The 16,952-nt window shown below is 39.1% G+C and overlaps 1 protein-coding gene across 3 annotated transcripts in view; it reads left to right on the top strand.

The window, feature by feature from the left end:
• Positions 1-13,563, top strand: part of ARHGAP29 (Rho GTPase activating protein 29) — a 71,651-nt gene extending 58,088 nt beyond the window's left edge. For all 3 annotated transcript variants that reach the window (XM_046645331.1, XM_046645330.1, XM_046645332.1), the window contains exons 16-23: positions 1,047-1,145; positions 2,160-2,299; positions 2,573-2,761; positions 3,041-3,178; positions 7,015-7,247; positions 8,487-8,817; positions 8,949-9,057; positions 11,525-13,563. In XM_046645331.1, coding sequence (XP_046501287.1) covers positions 1,047-1,145; positions 2,160-2,299; positions 2,573-2,761; positions 3,041-3,178; positions 7,015-7,247; positions 8,487-8,817; positions 8,949-9,057; positions 11,525-12,408 — 2,123 coding nt within the window. In that variant the 3' untranslated portion in view covers positions 12,409-13,563. The remainder of the gene's footprint in view (positions 1-1,046; positions 1,146-2,159; positions 2,300-2,572; positions 2,762-3,040; positions 3,179-7,014; positions 7,248-8,486; positions 8,818-8,948; positions 9,058-11,524) is intronic.
• Positions 13,564-16,952: the final 3,389 nt, after the last annotated feature.

Below are 16,952 nucleotides of genomic sequence, written 5' to 3'. Positions count from 1 at the left end.
TCTCATGGTAAATAGGTGAAGACCAGGGGATGCTTTGCCTGGGGGAGAGGAGCTGGGGGCGTGCCAGCTGTCCTCGAATGCTGGAAGTGAGGAGGGACGGGAGTCAGAGTGCTCGCTTGCTCCTTTGAGGAGCAGTGGAACCACAGGCTGGGATTTAAAGGGAGGCAGATTCTGCTCAATAGTGTAAGGAAGCCATTTTGCAGTGAGAGTAGTTCCACGATGGAACATGTGACATGATTTCCCAGTCACTGGGGACACATTCAAAGCAAAAACTAGACAACAGCTTTTTAAGCATATTTTGAGGAGCAATCTTTTTGCAGAGGATGTTGGTTTAAATCATTTGTAAAGGCCTTTCTAACTCTGAACCTGAGACTGTTAAGGCCTTGAGTTAAGTGAATTCTTCCATGTGGATATGTTTGTATATCAGCAGGGAGCAGATAAACCTCATTACCTAGCTGGGCTGCTTCTGAACATGCATTGCTACACACGGCAGAGTCCTCTGCTGGCTTCGTTGCGTCCTGTGCTCTCAGCTCCCTGCCAGGGATCATGGTTCCTGGGTCCCAATCTGCTGTCTTACTGATGACATGAATGTGGTGTTACTGTTGTATTGCTGTATTCTAGATTTTTGTGTATTTTAGGAAGCTTTATGTTACATTGTATACTTTTATTTATAACTTAATTCAGCAAGCATTTAACAACGTTTCCAGTGTGTTAGCCCCTCTGTCATATACTAGATGTGAGACGTGAATAGAAAATACTCCCCATCCTTCTAGAGCCTACAGTCTCCGATACTTACTCTTAGAAGTTGGCAGTAAGGTCTTGTTGGGATGGATGTAAATTTGTGTAAATTTATTGGGAAAATTCAGATTTGGTTAAATTCTCTTTTGTTCCCAGGAATAAATATCAGAATTCTCTGTATCCAAAGTCTGAGAATGGAAGCAAATTTTTACACTGTAGCTAATAAAATAGTATGACTTGTACTATTCAAAAAATGATACTACCCATTTCTAAAATGGCCAGGTAATTGTATCCACAATTTTCTTTAGGAGACTTTCATCGGAAACTTCCACGAACTCCATCCAGTGGAACCATGTCTTCTGCAGATGATCTGGATGAAAGAGAGCCTCCTTCCCCGTCGGAAGCTGGTATTGTGCTTCCTGAATCGAGTTCCCACTAAACCAGTCAAAGCGATAGCACTGCATGATATTGGGAACATAGTATAATTTAAAGAATTACTTTGCTGTGTATTAAACAAAAGGCATTATAATGACTTAAGTATATCCCAACAAATTATGTATAATATGGGTTGATAATATTAATCAAGTGTTAGAAATAGAAATATAAGAATAAGCAGCAAAACTACTAGATTTAAAATGTATTAGCATGGTCCTAAAATAGGCTAGATATTTTGATCTTTCGTAAACCTAACACTGTGACTTAACTGTTAAAAGGGTTGCAGTGTATGGAAATTCTGAAAAAGCCTCTTCAAAAGAAATAGTGCAAGAAGCTAGGCAGGAAAAGTAAATACGTATACTTCTTGAAGACAAGGCAAGTTGTGGATTTTGCAGGATCTAAAAGAGAAGGCAATTACCTTAGTGACTTAAATTAGACTCTCATAAGTTAGTTTTGTACTTTTGAGACCTCCAGACACCTCTTTTGGCATCAGTTCCTAAAATAATATGGAGCATCTGACCTGGTAGGATAATGATGTATAACTACCTAGTGTCATCTCAAACTTTATAATCAATTAAGAATACTTTTTTCTTATTGCAAATAGTGCTGACACACAAACCTCATATGGCTGGTTTTCTTTGAAGCTTTCGTAGGAGCGTTTTCTAAGAATGTAATTCCACCTATGTAACACTTCCCAGCTCTCTAAAGGGCATAATAACCATAAATTTCCTGATTCTGAAAACATTACGCCATGCCATTTTAGAAGTATCTTGCTGGTTGATGGTGATTTTTACTCATAGCTAAAATGTTTGATAAATGTGTGCCTCATAAGAGATCTATAAACTGGATGCTTATTTTGATGTTAACGGACTCAAAATAGTATAGGAATGATTACAAAGTCTAAAGATTTTTCAAAATAAGTATCATATGCTATGATTTTTCTGTCATCTTACAATTCTTATATATTAATCTATTTCTGTTGCAAGGACCCAATTCCCTTGGAACATTTAAGAAAACATTGATGTCAAAGGCAGCCCTCACTCACAAGTTTCGTAAACTGAGATCCCCCACGAAATGTAGGGATTGCGAAGGCATTGTAGTGTTCCAGGGTGTGGAATGCGAAGAGGTAAGAGCTTTCAGGGGTTACATTAGTTCTTTTGTGCTTTATTCTTTTTTGTTATTAATTTTACTGATTAGAATCTTTTGCAAATATATTTTTAATAAATTGAACCGCAGTGTGCATTCTGTAATTTCATACTGCTATTAAGTGTATTTTGAACACTACAAGCAATACCTTTTAAACTCATTTTTGTCATGTTACCACTCTACCTGTAGTTTTCTCAGTTGTGAATAGTTTCGAGGTGAGTTAACCAGTGTTAAACTATCATTTTTCTTGTAGTGTCTCCTTGTTTGTCACCGAAAGTGTTTGGAAAATTTAGTAATCATTTGTGGTCATCAGAAGCTTCTGGGGAAAATACACTTATTTGGAGCAGAATTCACACACCTCGCAAGAAAGGAACCAGATGGCATCCCTTTTATACTGAAAATATGTGCATCAGAGATTGAAAATAGAGCCTTGTGTCTACAGGTACATTATAACCCTCAAGATGGAAAGTTTAAAAAGATAAATGCCTGTGTGATTTGTTGTAATGATAACGAGACTTTAAGGGAAAACAGTGCTCTCAAATTTTAATAAGTAACCAAATTTATTCAGATTTATTTGGAAAATATTTCTTCATTTTGCCCTAATTTTTTCCTGAAAGATTAATAAAAATTGAAGTAGACGCATCAAAAATATTTAGATGTCTGCATTTAGCTATTTGTACTAGTGTAGAATTTTTCAAAAATTTTCCCCTTTCTTCTCAAGGGAATTTATCGTGTATGTGGAAACAAAATAAAAACTGAAAAACTGTGTCAAGCTTTGGAAAATGGAATGCACTTGGTAGACATTTCAGAATTTAGTTCACATGACATCTGTGACGTCTTGAAATTATACCTTCGACAGGTAAAGTTTTTACCCTTCAAACTACCATTAAATAGAAAAGAGCAAAAATATGATTTGTATTTTGCTGATAACATTTGCTACAAGTATTTTCATTGACATAGACCATATTGATATCTAATTGTTAATGTACAGATCAAAGAGTGTGTAAAATAGATGTACAATTTAAAAATAATAAAAACAAACTCTCCTTTCCCATCACCTAGATTACGGAAATAAAACATTACTGTACCTTATAGAAGGCCTCTGTGTGCCCTCCCCATTTGCAGCCCGCAGCCTCACCCTAGTAGTCTTCCCTCACTGTGTCAATAGCTCCTTCTCTTTTCTTTATAGTTTTAATACCTGTTGTGTATTGCTAAGCAATGTATCATTAAGTTTGGAAAACTAAGTGGAAAGCGTAAATCTAGCTGTGTAAGGAAAGGCTATTATTCACGCTGTTATATGAAGGATTCAGTAAGTAGAATAGTGTCCAGGTTATGGTCCAGCCGTACCTTCTCTGATATTTTAGAATAGCTGTTGTGAGAGGTCAGCGGGCAAGGTCGTGAATGCATCCTGGAAGTTCACCATATTTGGGGCCTCAGGCAGGGCTGTCCCGTAAGCTAGGTACTGGAAGTTCAGCAGGAGTATGACTAGGGAGCAGGCTGCTCTATATTTTTTCTGTCTGCGCTCACGGTTGTTCCTGCAGTTGACAGGAGTAGGTCCAAAGAAAACACCTCTACGAGGTGAAGTAAGTGGCCTCAGTGGCTTCAGGCAGCAGCTCATGGAAGGGTTGCAGGAACAATCGGCACATTGTCCTGATGAGCCAAGTACAGAAAGATCCGGGCCAAGCGCAGCTGCGTTCTGTCCTGAGGTGCAGGTGAAGAGACAGTTAGGAGAGTGGTGGTGCTGGTCCTCAGCACGGCTCTGGGTGCTGCTCTCCATCTGGGTCCTTTGTAATGTGATGAATAGCTGTCATCCTGGGATCTCCACCCTCTTCTCTTTTCTGAGGGAACACCTGTCTTCTGTGTCACGTCTTCCTGTTTTTGTTTTATTCTCCTGTTTTGGTCATGCACATCCTTCAGCAAGGTGGAAATAAGAGTAAATATTTGAAGCCTTATTTATGTGTAAATGTATTTTGTAGTATTTTTGACTGGAAATGATTTTTCTTCAGAACTTTGAAGGCATTTTTTGTTCTATTTGAAGCCTGAGATCCTTCTTATTCCTGATTGTTTGTACGTGGCTTGTTGTTTTCTTTCTGAAAGCTTGTAATATCTTCTTTCTCCCCCATTATCCTGAAATTTCACGGTGATATTCCTTGATGTGGGTGTATTTTCATCCACGGTTTCAGACACTCCACGAGCCCTGTCATTCTGGTTACTTGTCCTCTAGTTCTTGGAACTTTTATTTTGTTGCTCATTTTCTCCCCGCTCCCCTCCCCCCCGTCCAATCTTCTATGTATTTTCTTTCTGGAACTTAGTTTGGATACTTGACAACTTGTACTGGTTCTCTAGTTCCCCTACCTTTTCTCTATTGTTTATTGCTTTTCCTTTTTTTGTTTTTGTTTTAACACTTTCTCAGAGATTTCCTCAGCCTTATCTTCCACCCCTACTGTAAACTATTTCATTTCTGAGATCATGTTTTAATTTCTAAGAACTCTGGTTTTCTCTGTTCCTTATATAGCATTCTTTCTTTTTTAATGAATGCAGTATCTTATCTCCCTGAGGATATTCATAGCCCTGTCCAATGTGAACAGAATGTGAGCCCCATATATAGTATTAAATTTTCTAGTAGCCACATAAAAAGAATAAACAGGGTGAAGTTAATTTTAATATTTTATTTAAAACATATTGAAAATATTATTTAAATATCTAATCAATATTTTCAAATTATTAATGAAATATCTTACCTCTTTTTGGTACTGAGTCTTCGAAATCTTGGTGTGTATGTTTCATTTAGAGGACGTGTCAGTTTGGACGAGCCACATTCCAGTGCTCAGTAGCCGTATGTGGCTAGTGGCCACCATATTGATGGCACAAGTTTAGACCTTCAAGTTGGTTTTGTTCTGCCTGTTTTGATTTGTCTTCCATGGTTGTCTGCTTAAAATGATAGAGTTGGGAATTGAAATCTCTTTGGAAGCTCTTGAATACATGAAGGCTCTGCAGATTTGAGCTTTAACTGTGGTATGATATAGGTGGGCTGTTTGGGAAACACCTGTGTCTGTACCTCTAGGTGTCTACTCTTGGGCTGGTCTGATAGCCCAAAGAAGAGTCCTTCCCTGCCTAGAGATATGGTGCCAGAACCCTGGGGGCCAAGTACAGTAGAAGGCTCCAGGATCTGGGCATGCATGCAGTCCCTAAATCCCTATTTTTAGGTATTGCCCATCTGTTCCTTGTGTTAGCATTACCCATCCAGAGACCCTCTGTTTTACACTGCCCAGGAAAGAATCCCCAGACTTTGGGGGAACAGTAGTCAGGAGCATGGAATGGAGGTAAGGACCTAGAGATCTAATGCTTCTTAGATAGCCCACCCTCGCCCAGCGCCAGAGGACCTAGTGCTGACAGTCCCTGAATCTCCTTAGGGTCCTGTAAATCGTGTTGGGTCTCAGTCTGGGATTTCAGCTCTCTCAGGACTGCTGAGTCAGCACTTGTTCCTGTGCTGTTCTGCTTGTGAAATGTTGCTTGTGTCTCCATTCCTGTTTTCCCAGTCCTGTGGGCTTAATTGTATTTCACTGGAGTTGCTGAAGGGAAAGAAATTAGGTACGAAGGTTGGATCTGCCGTGTTAGCCCAGGAAACTATTGATAACTCTTTAATCACGTTTAACAGGATTCTCAACTGAGAAATGGAGGGCAGCTACTTTTGAATGACTGTAAATCTCACGACGAATCGTCCTTTATCGCTTCGAGCCAGTCAGGGAGAGGAAATGAATGGAGCCCAGTGCTGTCAGTTCTCATTCTGTCTCAGGAATGCTATGGCACCAAGACTTTAGTGTGGGAAGCCGTGCTCGATTCTTACAGTAGTAGAGAGTAGCCTTCATTTTACTCCCATACCATGTGGCAAATCTGAAGCTCCAAGAGGTTCAGTGACCTCCGTCAAATCCCAGACTGGTGGAGCTGAAAGTTGATCTCAAGGCATCCCCTCTCAGGGATCAGCAGGAAAACTGGAGAAGCGGGCGCCTACCTCAGACAGATAGTATAGGGCATCAGCTACCCAAAAAACCCTGTATTTTCCATCAGTGAGCAGTGGAAACATTGAAATCAGTTATGCTTGTAGACAGATCAGGGTGGTACATTCTCTTTGATAGTTTGTTAGAGAAACTTTTTCTTTTGATCTCCTTACAGCAATTCAAGTTGTATTTAAAAATTAGATAAATGAAATGTTGACAGTTTCTTTCTTGTAAGCCATATTATCTTATGCTAATCTTCAGTCTGACCTAAGTAAAACTCAAGAAATAAAATTCAGAATATAAGCTTTTTCTAATTAATTTGACTTATTTTGTGGATTATCCTGCATTTGTTTCCACAGAACAGTTGAAGATCATGTTGGCTTCGGGGCAGTCATGAATGTAATTGGTACAGGATATGTATCAGAGTCTTTAAGTCCCATTATGCAGCTTTAGGTTTACAGTTTTTATTGATTATCAGTTAACTCATTTTTAATATAGATAGAATTTATGGTGATGATGTCGGATTCACGTTATAGATCACATCTGTAGCAAACATATGTAGATTTCTAAATGTGGATTGACCTTAAGTCTTGTTAATGTAAAGGGACATGCTAAACCATTCAGTAGCTATTCAGTAAGTTATTATCAGGGTAAAAATGGATGGAATGATATTCCTAATGTAATTTTATTTCTTTAGCTCCCAGAACCATTCATTTTATTCCGATTGTACAAGGAATTTATAGACCTTGCAAAAGAGATTCAACTTGTGAATGAAGAACAAGAGACAAAAAAGGATAGCTCTGAGGACAAAAAATGGCCGAGTACATCCATAGAAATAAACCGAATTCTTCTAAAAAGCAGAGACCTTCTAAGACAATTACCAGCATCAAATTTTAACAGTCTTCATTACCTCATAGTCCATCTTAAGCGGTAAGAACTTTGTATAAGACAAGTGTCCATTAGTGGATGGAGGATTGACCAGTTTTTTGTTTTTGTTTTTTTGGTTTTTAAAAATTGTGGTAAGATACACATAGCATAAATTTACCATCTTAACCATTTTTGAGTGTACAGTTAGTAGTATTAAGTACATTCACATTGTTGTGGTGGTGTTTTTAAAATGAACATTTCATTTCTAATATGTGTTAGGGAAAAGGAGACAGTGAATGTATGTTCATGTAGCCAGCATCTTTTCTGCAGATGCCTCCTGTGTGCCAGGCCCTGAGTAGGGAAACAAGAATGAAAACAAGGTTTCTGCCATCCGTTGTGCTTGTCAGCTTTAGGGACAGACCTTCCGCAAGTGCAGTGCAGCATCATTCCTGTCATAACAGAGGTGTGCACAATATGCTGAGGAAGACTGGGGAGCGAGGGTCGTGAATCAGTGAAGGTAGCTCTGAGCCAGACTTGAAGAACTCAGAAGTGGTTTTGTGGCAGACAATGTGCAGAAGAGCATTCCGGGCAGAGAGTACCAGACACAGAGACATAAGAGACCATTTTGCATTTGGGAATTTGGTTAGGCTGGGATATAGCAAGCGTTAGCAGGAGGTGGGCTAGGGAGAGGCCTGATAAAGAAAGTCTTGCATACCTGGCAGATGAGTTGACTATCTTCCTTCTGTACCCAGTAAAGAATTTTGAGCTAGGTATTTAACATGCTCAGATTTGCCTGTTAGCTCTTTCTGGCAGTGATATGGAGAATGGCTTGGAGGGGAGGCCTTTACTGCAGTTTAAATCTCCTTGAATAGTCAGAAATAAAAGAGGATGAGAGCTCGAGGTAAAGTCAGAGCAGTGGGAGTGTCGAAAGAAGAGAGAGATCTTTAGGAAGGAGAATCAACTAGGCTTGAAGAATAGCTCTGGGCCGTGAGAGAGAAATCGACGTTGGTGTTTGTTTCCAGCATAAGGACCTGGGAGGATGTACTGTGTACTAAGATGGGAGCAGGTTTTAGGGGTATTTTTTAAATTTCTGCTGGTAAAACTGTAGTAGTTCCTTCTACTTAAATTTCATCCTAACATTGTGAAACCCAATTTGGTGTGTGGTTAATATTTAATCAAATATATCCTTTTCCTAGACTTACGTAGCCCGTTTTTCCTCCACACTTCCCAAGCCATAGTAAACTATCATCAAGGAAATCTAATAGGCAAATCTCATAGAACTTTGTGTGTTCTACTTCTCAGAGTCGTAGATCATGCAGAAGAAAACAAGATGAACTCCAGAAACTTGGGAGTGATATTTGGACCAAGTCTCATTAGGCCAAGGCCCACAACTGCTCCTGTCACCATCTCCTCTCTTGCTGAATATTCAAATCAAGCACGGTTGGTGGAGTTCCTCATTACTTACTCACAGAAGATCTTCGATGGGTCCCTACAGCCACAAGAGGTAGTTGTGTGTAGTACAGGTGGTGTTGCACCTCAGGTTGATCAAGGCTGTTTTCCAAAACCTCTGTTGTCACCAGAAGAAAGAGACCCAGAACATTCCATGAAGTCATTGTTTTTCTCTTCAAAGGAAGTAAGTTTTGACCTTTATGAAATTGTGTTGGAACTTTGTAATGTTTATGTTAATAAGTTAAAAATCCTTGAACTGTTTATTTTGAGGTGTGTTTTACTTCTTCATGTTTAAAAATTCTCTTCCATCAACAGGATATCCATACTGCAGATAATGAAAGCAAGATTTTTGAACCAGCTAAATCATTTGAGGAATCAGAACGAAAGCAAAATGCATTAGAAAAATGTGATGCGTGTCTCATTGGTGAGTGGCCTTGTAAAATACATATTTAGTGACTTAAAACTGTGCCAATAAACCATGATTAAGAGCCAACCTGAGTGGAGTTGGAAGTCAGAGAAGGAAGCTTCACTAGTAAACGGATCTTTGCTCGCCATTAAGGAAGTTTCCTTTTAGTGTACCTCGCACTTAAATGAATGTTGTCCTTCACAATAATCCTTCTTACAAAAAGACATCCTGAAGTTCTAGGTGTTTTTTGTGCTCTTTCTGAAATATTTTTTTGTCTTTATTTTTGCCCTCAATTAAAGTCAAGGCAGGAAGGTGTTGAGCAGTATGATAATTCGTTAGCATCTCTGTTACTACAGATCATTGTATTGATCTAACTGCTAATGAAGAGTAAACTAGACTCCTAAAATTCAAAAAATTCAGACTTCTAAAACTTAAAATTTTTTTCAAATGCTTTTACTTGTCACTTGCCTTTAACACATTAAGCACACGTAAGCGTGTGTCTTTTTCATTGACTGTTGTCATTTTATTCACTGTTCGATAAGTTTAGTTGCAGTGATTGCTAACTGTCAAACTGGTGGAAAGATCTCCATTTGTTACTGTAATTCTGTATATTACTACAGCTAAATTCCGATTTTATTAAATGCAGCCATATCTGTTAAATTGATGTGTAATCAAATATCAGTGATCATAGCCTGATAGGGTCTAAAAAAAGTAGAAGAGCGAACATTTGTTAAGTACCTGCTGCTGTGTGCTCAGCACTGTGCTTATCATTTGATTCCATTTGTCTGATTTGATCTTCATAACAGTTCTGTGCTATAAAGTAGGCAGTATTAGCCCCGTCCAACCCATAGCCTAATAGTCAAGAGAGGTTAAATAATGTCAAAGGTCATGCCCCTAATAAATTGTTCAGTTAGTATTTGAACCTCTGTTTGTGCTTATTTCACTATCCCATGATCCAGGGCTCCCAATTAGGAATATGTAGTAGTAATAATAAATGCTATTTTTTGAGTGTTTATTATAGATAGACCAGATGATTCTAAGCACTTTTTATGGTTAGATCATTTAGGCCACACATCAGCATAGCTCCAGTTATGATTCCTTTTTCACAGATGAGGACACTCAGGGACAGGGAGGGTGCCTTGCCCAGTACGAAAGCAGTAGAGCAGAACTAAACTCGGCCACTGGGCTTCAGAGTCTGCTCTCGTATCCAGTAGGCTATAAGGTTTTCCCACAGAACTTGAAAATTATCCTTTGGTGGGTGCCTACAGCCCGACCCCAAAGAGTCAGTTCCCGTAGAATGGTCTATAAATGTGGGAAGGACCTGGGAAAGCAGAACAAGAGAGCATCGCCCTAGAAGCCCAGGGAAGAGAGGTCAGCAGTGTCAGGGAGGAAGGAGGTCAGCTGAGACATGACTAACAGTGATCCTGAGGGTCACCTGTCTGAAGACCCTTGCCCTGAAGAGGAGCATGAGCAGAGGGCTGGAACTTTCCAGAAATGGGCATTTTTTAGGGGAGATGCTGTAAAAAGGGACAGGGTTTGAAGGAGCTCAGGGTTCCAGTTTGAGAAAACATAGACCATGGTTCCAGACTTGATAGGAAAGAGAAGAAAATAAGTCAAACAGTAAGTGGAGAGAACAGCATTTTTCACTTAGAAGTATTCGACCTTAATTGGACAGGATGAATGCTACAGTACATTAGTTTTTCAGATATGAGGGGCATCTAAAGCAATTCTGTGATATGCTCTCACTGTGGGTTGAATGTATCTCAAAAGCAGGTTGAGTGAGTTGGCTAAAGCCTTGGGACTCAGGGCACACCTGCATTTGGTTGGTGTGTAAATTGGTGTCCCTTTCCTGATGTTAATATACCAATGTCTGTCTGCCTATTGAAATTGTGACAGCTCTTTCACCCAGCAAATACTTGTTCATGTGCATTACGTAAAAAGAAGTTCTTAAGCAGGTGTTTTTTTAATTGACCTGCAAGGGATTTTGTAGCTGCTTATTATATTGATTTAAATAAATAGAGAATTCTCACATTTTTATTTATTTTATTCAAAATGCACCTTTAATGCTTTATGAATATGCAACTCCTCTGCATATATAACTGAGAATAACTTGAAAAAAATATGGAAGACCCCTTGGAGTCAGCCCTGTGGCCTAATGGTTAAGTTCCATGCTCTCTGCTTAAGCAACCCAGGTTTGGTTCCCAGCATGGACTTTACACCACTTACCGGCAGCTGTGCTGTGGTGGTGACCCATATACAAAATAGAGGAAGATTGGCTCAGATGTTAGGTCAGGGCAAATCTTCCACAAGCAAAAGGAGGAAGATTGGCAACAGATGTTAGCTCAGAGTGAATCTTCCTCAGGAAAAAAATAGATATGGAAGACCCTTGTTGTTTTGAGAGGATGTTCTTTTATAACTCATTCAGACTTTCTTGTTAACCACCTGCCATAAAGCTGACTTTTAAGTAAATCCTTTCGTTTTTCAGACAGCAAAGTGCGTTTCCTTGTAGACCAGGAGCTTGAATCTGCGTCGCAAAAGATGGAAGATGGAAGATCCAAGCCACTTCCTCTGAAACCCAGTAGGGAAACAAACAGTGTTGAGAGGCATCCTCCACGGACCAAGATTAGACCTGTTAGTTTGCCTGTCGATAGACTACTGCTTCTTGCGAGCCTTCCTAATGAGAGAAATGGCAGAAATGCGGGAAGTGTTAATTCAGAGAGGTTTTGCAAGAATCCTGCCTTTGAAGGAGTTAATAGAAAAGACACGCCCACTGTTGTTTGTTGCAACTTTGATGGCTTTGACCAGCAAACTCTACAGAAAACCCAGGAGAAACAGTATGAAAAAAATGACCTTACTGCAAAGACTGCAGTGATTGCACCCGGTGTGCTCCAGGAAAGAGGAGTGACGATGAGTGTCAGGCTCGGAGGGGACCACCCAGTCAGTGCCGCCCAGCCCAGTAAGCCATACACAGACCCGGTGAGGTCGGCTCGACAGGTGTCAGAGAGACGGTCGTCTGACTCATGTCCTCCCACTTCTGCCAGAGCACCCAGGACACTGCAGCCTCAGCACTGGACGACGTTTTATAAACCACACGCCCCCGCGGGGAGTGGGAGAGGGGACGAGGAGAAGCCTGCAGCCGCCTCCGCAGCAGGGCCTCCTGGCACAGCTCACGCTCCCCAGGGGCCCGCGCCGAAATCAGTTCCAAACTCAGAAAGTGGGTCAGCCTGTGCCGGGCAGCCGGGCAGTCAACCTAAAGAGAACTCTGAGGAGCGGGACCTGCCGGACGTGCACCCCACGTGTCAGAGGCCCAGGCTAAAACGCATGCAGCAATTTGAAGACCTTGAAGATGAAATCCCACAGTTTGTGTAGGGCTGTCAAAATTCAGCTTTTCTATTTTTGTCGTTTTGTTTTGTGGTATTGTGTTTTGTGAAAGACATTTTTGGCTGCAGGGCCCCTTTTGTAGGATTGCCACATCATGGACTTGCCTTTCTGTCATCATGTTGTGTTAGCCTCTGTTGGTTATACTGAATGGTAGAATGTTAGATAGGGCCACAGCTGTGCCTCACTGGAATTATCTGTGTTTTTGAAGTTGTGAATAAATAGGTGGACTCATATTTTTTTAAAGTTCAGTTGATTATTCCCATAAAATGGTCCATTTAAATGCATCACTAATATATGATATAGTTCTTGACTAATAGGTGCAATTGGGGAAAAACAGCTTTATTTTTTTTAAGTGAAACTAAGTGCTTATTTATAAAAGGAATGTTTCTGAATGCAAGTGCCCAAAAGATCTTTGTTTGGTATGATTGTTTTTTTCACGCAATTTTATACTGCTTCTTTGACCATTTGTGCTTTTATGGTATGTATGTAACCTTTTATTTTTCAATTGGCAATTCACTTAACTTTTTAATATTCACATAATGGTCAAAAGGCTTGCAAATCTATATTTAATTGCATTTTAATTAATTGTCAGATTTTACATGTGATAGGCAGTTGAATTGTACAAAGAAGATGCACTTAAACCTGTTTTTAAATTATATAGTTCAGTTATGTTTTATTTGGCTTTAGATGGTTTTAATACATTTTATAGTTTTTCACCTCTTGGCTTTGTTCTACATAAACTTTTGTTCAACAATTTTGAACTTTTTGGTGTTTTATATAATGGTCCAAAAAAACGTTTTAAAATTCAATTCATTTCCTCTTATTATTGTCTGCGTTTCTTTTTAAAAACCATTCCTTTTGTATGAAATGTTTCTGAATGTTTATGAATAATTTTATGTACTTTTTCTACCTGGACTTTTAACCATTGACAATGTATGTTTCATCTGAATCGTGCAGAGATTTATTTAAGTTGATTCTAAGAGTATAGTTCAATAAGCCTCATTGTTTGGAATTTGAGGGGTATAGATGATTGAATATATTTCATTTATAAAATTCCCATTTTTTAGAACTAGTACAGTTTTGTTATTTTCTGGGTTTTGTTATTTTGCCTAAGATAGGATATAAAGGGACAAAAAAAAAATCCTCTTTTTGTATGTGTGAATTCTATTTTTAGTATATGCTTTTATATGACCGTGTTATACTTGATAAAATATATATCTGTCTATGTATAACGTGTTACATTATTTCAAGTTCTTATGACTTCTCTGCAGTTGTTGCCTCTTAGGGTATGAGACTTTAAGGTTTACTGACCATTGTCTTAGTGTCAGCACTTGGATCTCTACATCCCTTGACTACACCGTGGAATGCATTTTATGAGAAGTTGTTATATAGTTCTACGTGACACTAAGGACTAGAGAAACAGGAATAGCTTGCCTTTTTATGCTGGAGCCTTCTTTTTAGTCTGCAGTGTACAAAATATAGAAGAAGTGTATTGCTGCAAAAACCTGAAAAGAAAGTAAGAGCCAGCGTTTATTGAGTTCTGCTGATTTCCTATGTAAATTATTTCATTTCAGGTTCACAGCAGCCTATGATGGGTAGGTAAGTATTTTTTTATTCCTGTGTTACAGACAAGGAAACTGAGGCTCAGTTAAATGATGTGCTCTCAGTTCCACAGATGTAGCAGTTGGAGTCAAGTCTCAGACACAGGGCTGAGAGATTCTGATGGTTAGTGCTCTTAATGACTCTGTTATTACTAAGTAGTATCAGTAGTGTTTAACAATAGAAAATGCACCTTTTAAAAAATTTTTATTGTGGTAAAATATGCATAACATAAAATTTACCATTTTTAAGTGTACAGTTCAGTGGCATTAAGTACATTTGCATTGTTCTCCGTCCATGAGCACTATCCATCTCCAGAATTTTCTCATTATCTCAAACTGAAACTTAGACAATGTACTTTTAAAACTCCTTCAGTTTTCTCTTATCGTATTGCGACAACTCAGTGAAAGAATATATCGTATAATTAACTGGCCTCTCTGTTTCCCCTCACCGTTAAACCTCACAAGTGAAAATTCCACTTTTGGGTCCTTCCTGCCTTTGGGGCTCTCTGGCATCTTGTCCAGCTTCAGCCGTCAGCATGGAGATGCTTTCTAGTTTCCTGGGGCATTATGAAGTATTTCCTGAGAAGGTGTTGCTGTTATTAGGGCAGCCCAGTGTGCACTGTGCCCTGGTCCCTGATAATGTGGTGGCCATCATCCATCAGGACGTTGTTCTGTGACACGTGAAAAGCACATGAGCTAAGGGAAAGGGCAAGAGTGGAGGGTCCTTTTAGAGCTGCCCGACCACCAGAAAGCTTTGTGTGAAGCACAGTGTTCACGTTTGTGAAGTTGATCATAGCTTCCCTAGATAGGCTTGTTTTACGTGCTGAGAACTTAATTAGAATTTACGAGTATTTAAAATTACTTCGAGTGTTCCTTAGGCGATGTATTTTTTCTGATACAGAGATGAAGTTGTTATGATCCCTGTGAGGGACTTGTGGCCTAGAAATCTCAGAAGCAAATGCAATCAAACCTCCCTTCCTTGGGTGGTTAATTTAAAGGTGGTACAGTGGTTGCACTGTTCCCAGCTAACACTGTGTTACCTACAGTATTTGTACAGCTATAAAAATCTCTTTAGATGGCAACCATTGTATATTTTTATGACAAGTTATAGTCAGTGTAATTCTCTGGATTTTTCTTTCCTAAAGGCAGGAGATTGTTTTGATGTGTTGATTTGATTTGATGTGTAGACAATTTGGTAACATCTAAAGTTTAGCAAAGTTGTTACATTCACAATCAATATGCAGAAGTCACTTGTGTTTCTGTATATCAGCAACTAACAGAAAATGAAAGTTTTTAGAAAGATCTCTTAAAGCAAAAAAATTTGAAATACCCAAGATTAAACCTAACAAAATATATATAAGATCTTCAGAGAGAAAATTATAGATTATGTCAACAGGCATTTAAGGAGATCTTAAATAAATGGAGTGCCCTGTGATGTACATGGATCGGAAGCCTGGATATTGTGAAGATGTTTGCTTACCTTATATTTGTTTATAGATTCAGTGTTATCCCATCCAATCTAATCTTTGAACCATTGGAAGGTAAACTGCAGACATGGTGTCCCATTACCCCTAAATACTTCAGTGATATTTCCTTAAAACAAGAACAGTCCTACATAACCATAATATGACCTCAAAATCGGGAGATTAACGTTGACATATGATGTCTAATCCGCAGACCACATTCAGGTTTCACTGATTGCCCCAGTAATGGTCCTCTTTGCTCCAGCATCCCAGTCCAGGGAGACGTGGTGCATTTAGTTTTCCTCTCTCGTCTCCTTCAATACGGAATAGTTTTTCAGTCTTTTCTTTCTTGACTTTGACACTTTTGGAGATTGTAGGCCAGGTACTTTGTAGAATGTCCCTCGGTTTGGGTTTATCTGATGTATCCTCATGACTAGATTCAGGGTATACATTTTGTCAGAAAAAGCACAGAACTGACATTATAGTCTTCTCACTATTTTATACCAGGAGGTACATAATGTCAAGTTGGCCCATTCCTGGTGATGTTAACTTTTGAACACTTGGTTAGGGTAGTATCTATCAGATTTCTCTATTGTAAAGTTGATAAAAAGAACTTTGTGAGGAGGTTCTTTGAGACTGTTTAAATGTCCTATTTCTTATCAAATTGTTACCAGTTAGTTTGAGTGCATTAACACTTCTTGCCTGAATCAGTTGTTACTATTCTGGTTGCCAGTGGCGAGTCCATCCTTACTTAAGCTTTGATTGATATTCTACAGTGGGGAAGAACAGTCCCTTCTCCATTCGTTCCTCTGTTTTTTGATTTATATCAGTATGGACTCAGGGATTCGTACTTTATTCAGTAAGTTATAATATATTAATATCATTTATTTTGATACTGATCTTTTCTCAGATTTTGTCTATGGGAGTCTCTTTAAGGTTGCTTCTATGTCCTTTGGACTTTTGAGCTCTTCCTTATTTTTTGGCACATCAAAGTGTCCCACGCTTATTTTATACTTTCCCCTGCCCCACCCATTTTTCCAAGGAGCCCTGGTTCCTTTAAATGGAAAATAGTATATGGAAACCATATACTATTGGGAAGTACTGGGAAGTACTCATTGCTGCTGGAAAGTCATTGGCTTTAAGCTCTATTGGTGGACAGATCAAAGAAATAACTTGTGTGTATACACACACCCAGATACGTCTATATGTATTTCTCTGTGTACGTGTATACTGAAAACCTTGAGATCACATTGATATCTTCAATTCTAATTCAATACTTCAGGGTTTAATCTAGTCTTTCCCTTTCCATATTTGTAACTCCTTTCTTTCATATGAGAAACCTGGCTCCCATAGTCCTGAATATATTATTTGCGCCCTCTCCCTTTCTGTTCCAGTCTCCTGACAATGCCATCTGCTGCGTTGGCCCACCTGGCCCCAAATATGCCAAATAAATCCTTAGCCATTGCTG

This window comes from Equus quagga, chromosome 18 (assembly GCF_021613505.1).
Source record: "Equus quagga isolate Etosha38 chromosome 18, UCLA_HA_Equagga_1.0, whole genome shotgun sequence".
NCBI classification, from domain to species: Eukaryota; Metazoa; Chordata; class Mammalia; order Perissodactyla; family Equidae; genus Equus; species Equus quagga.
Note: the sequence above shows the minus strand (reverse complement) of the source record. Positions and strands in the feature narration are given on the sequence as shown.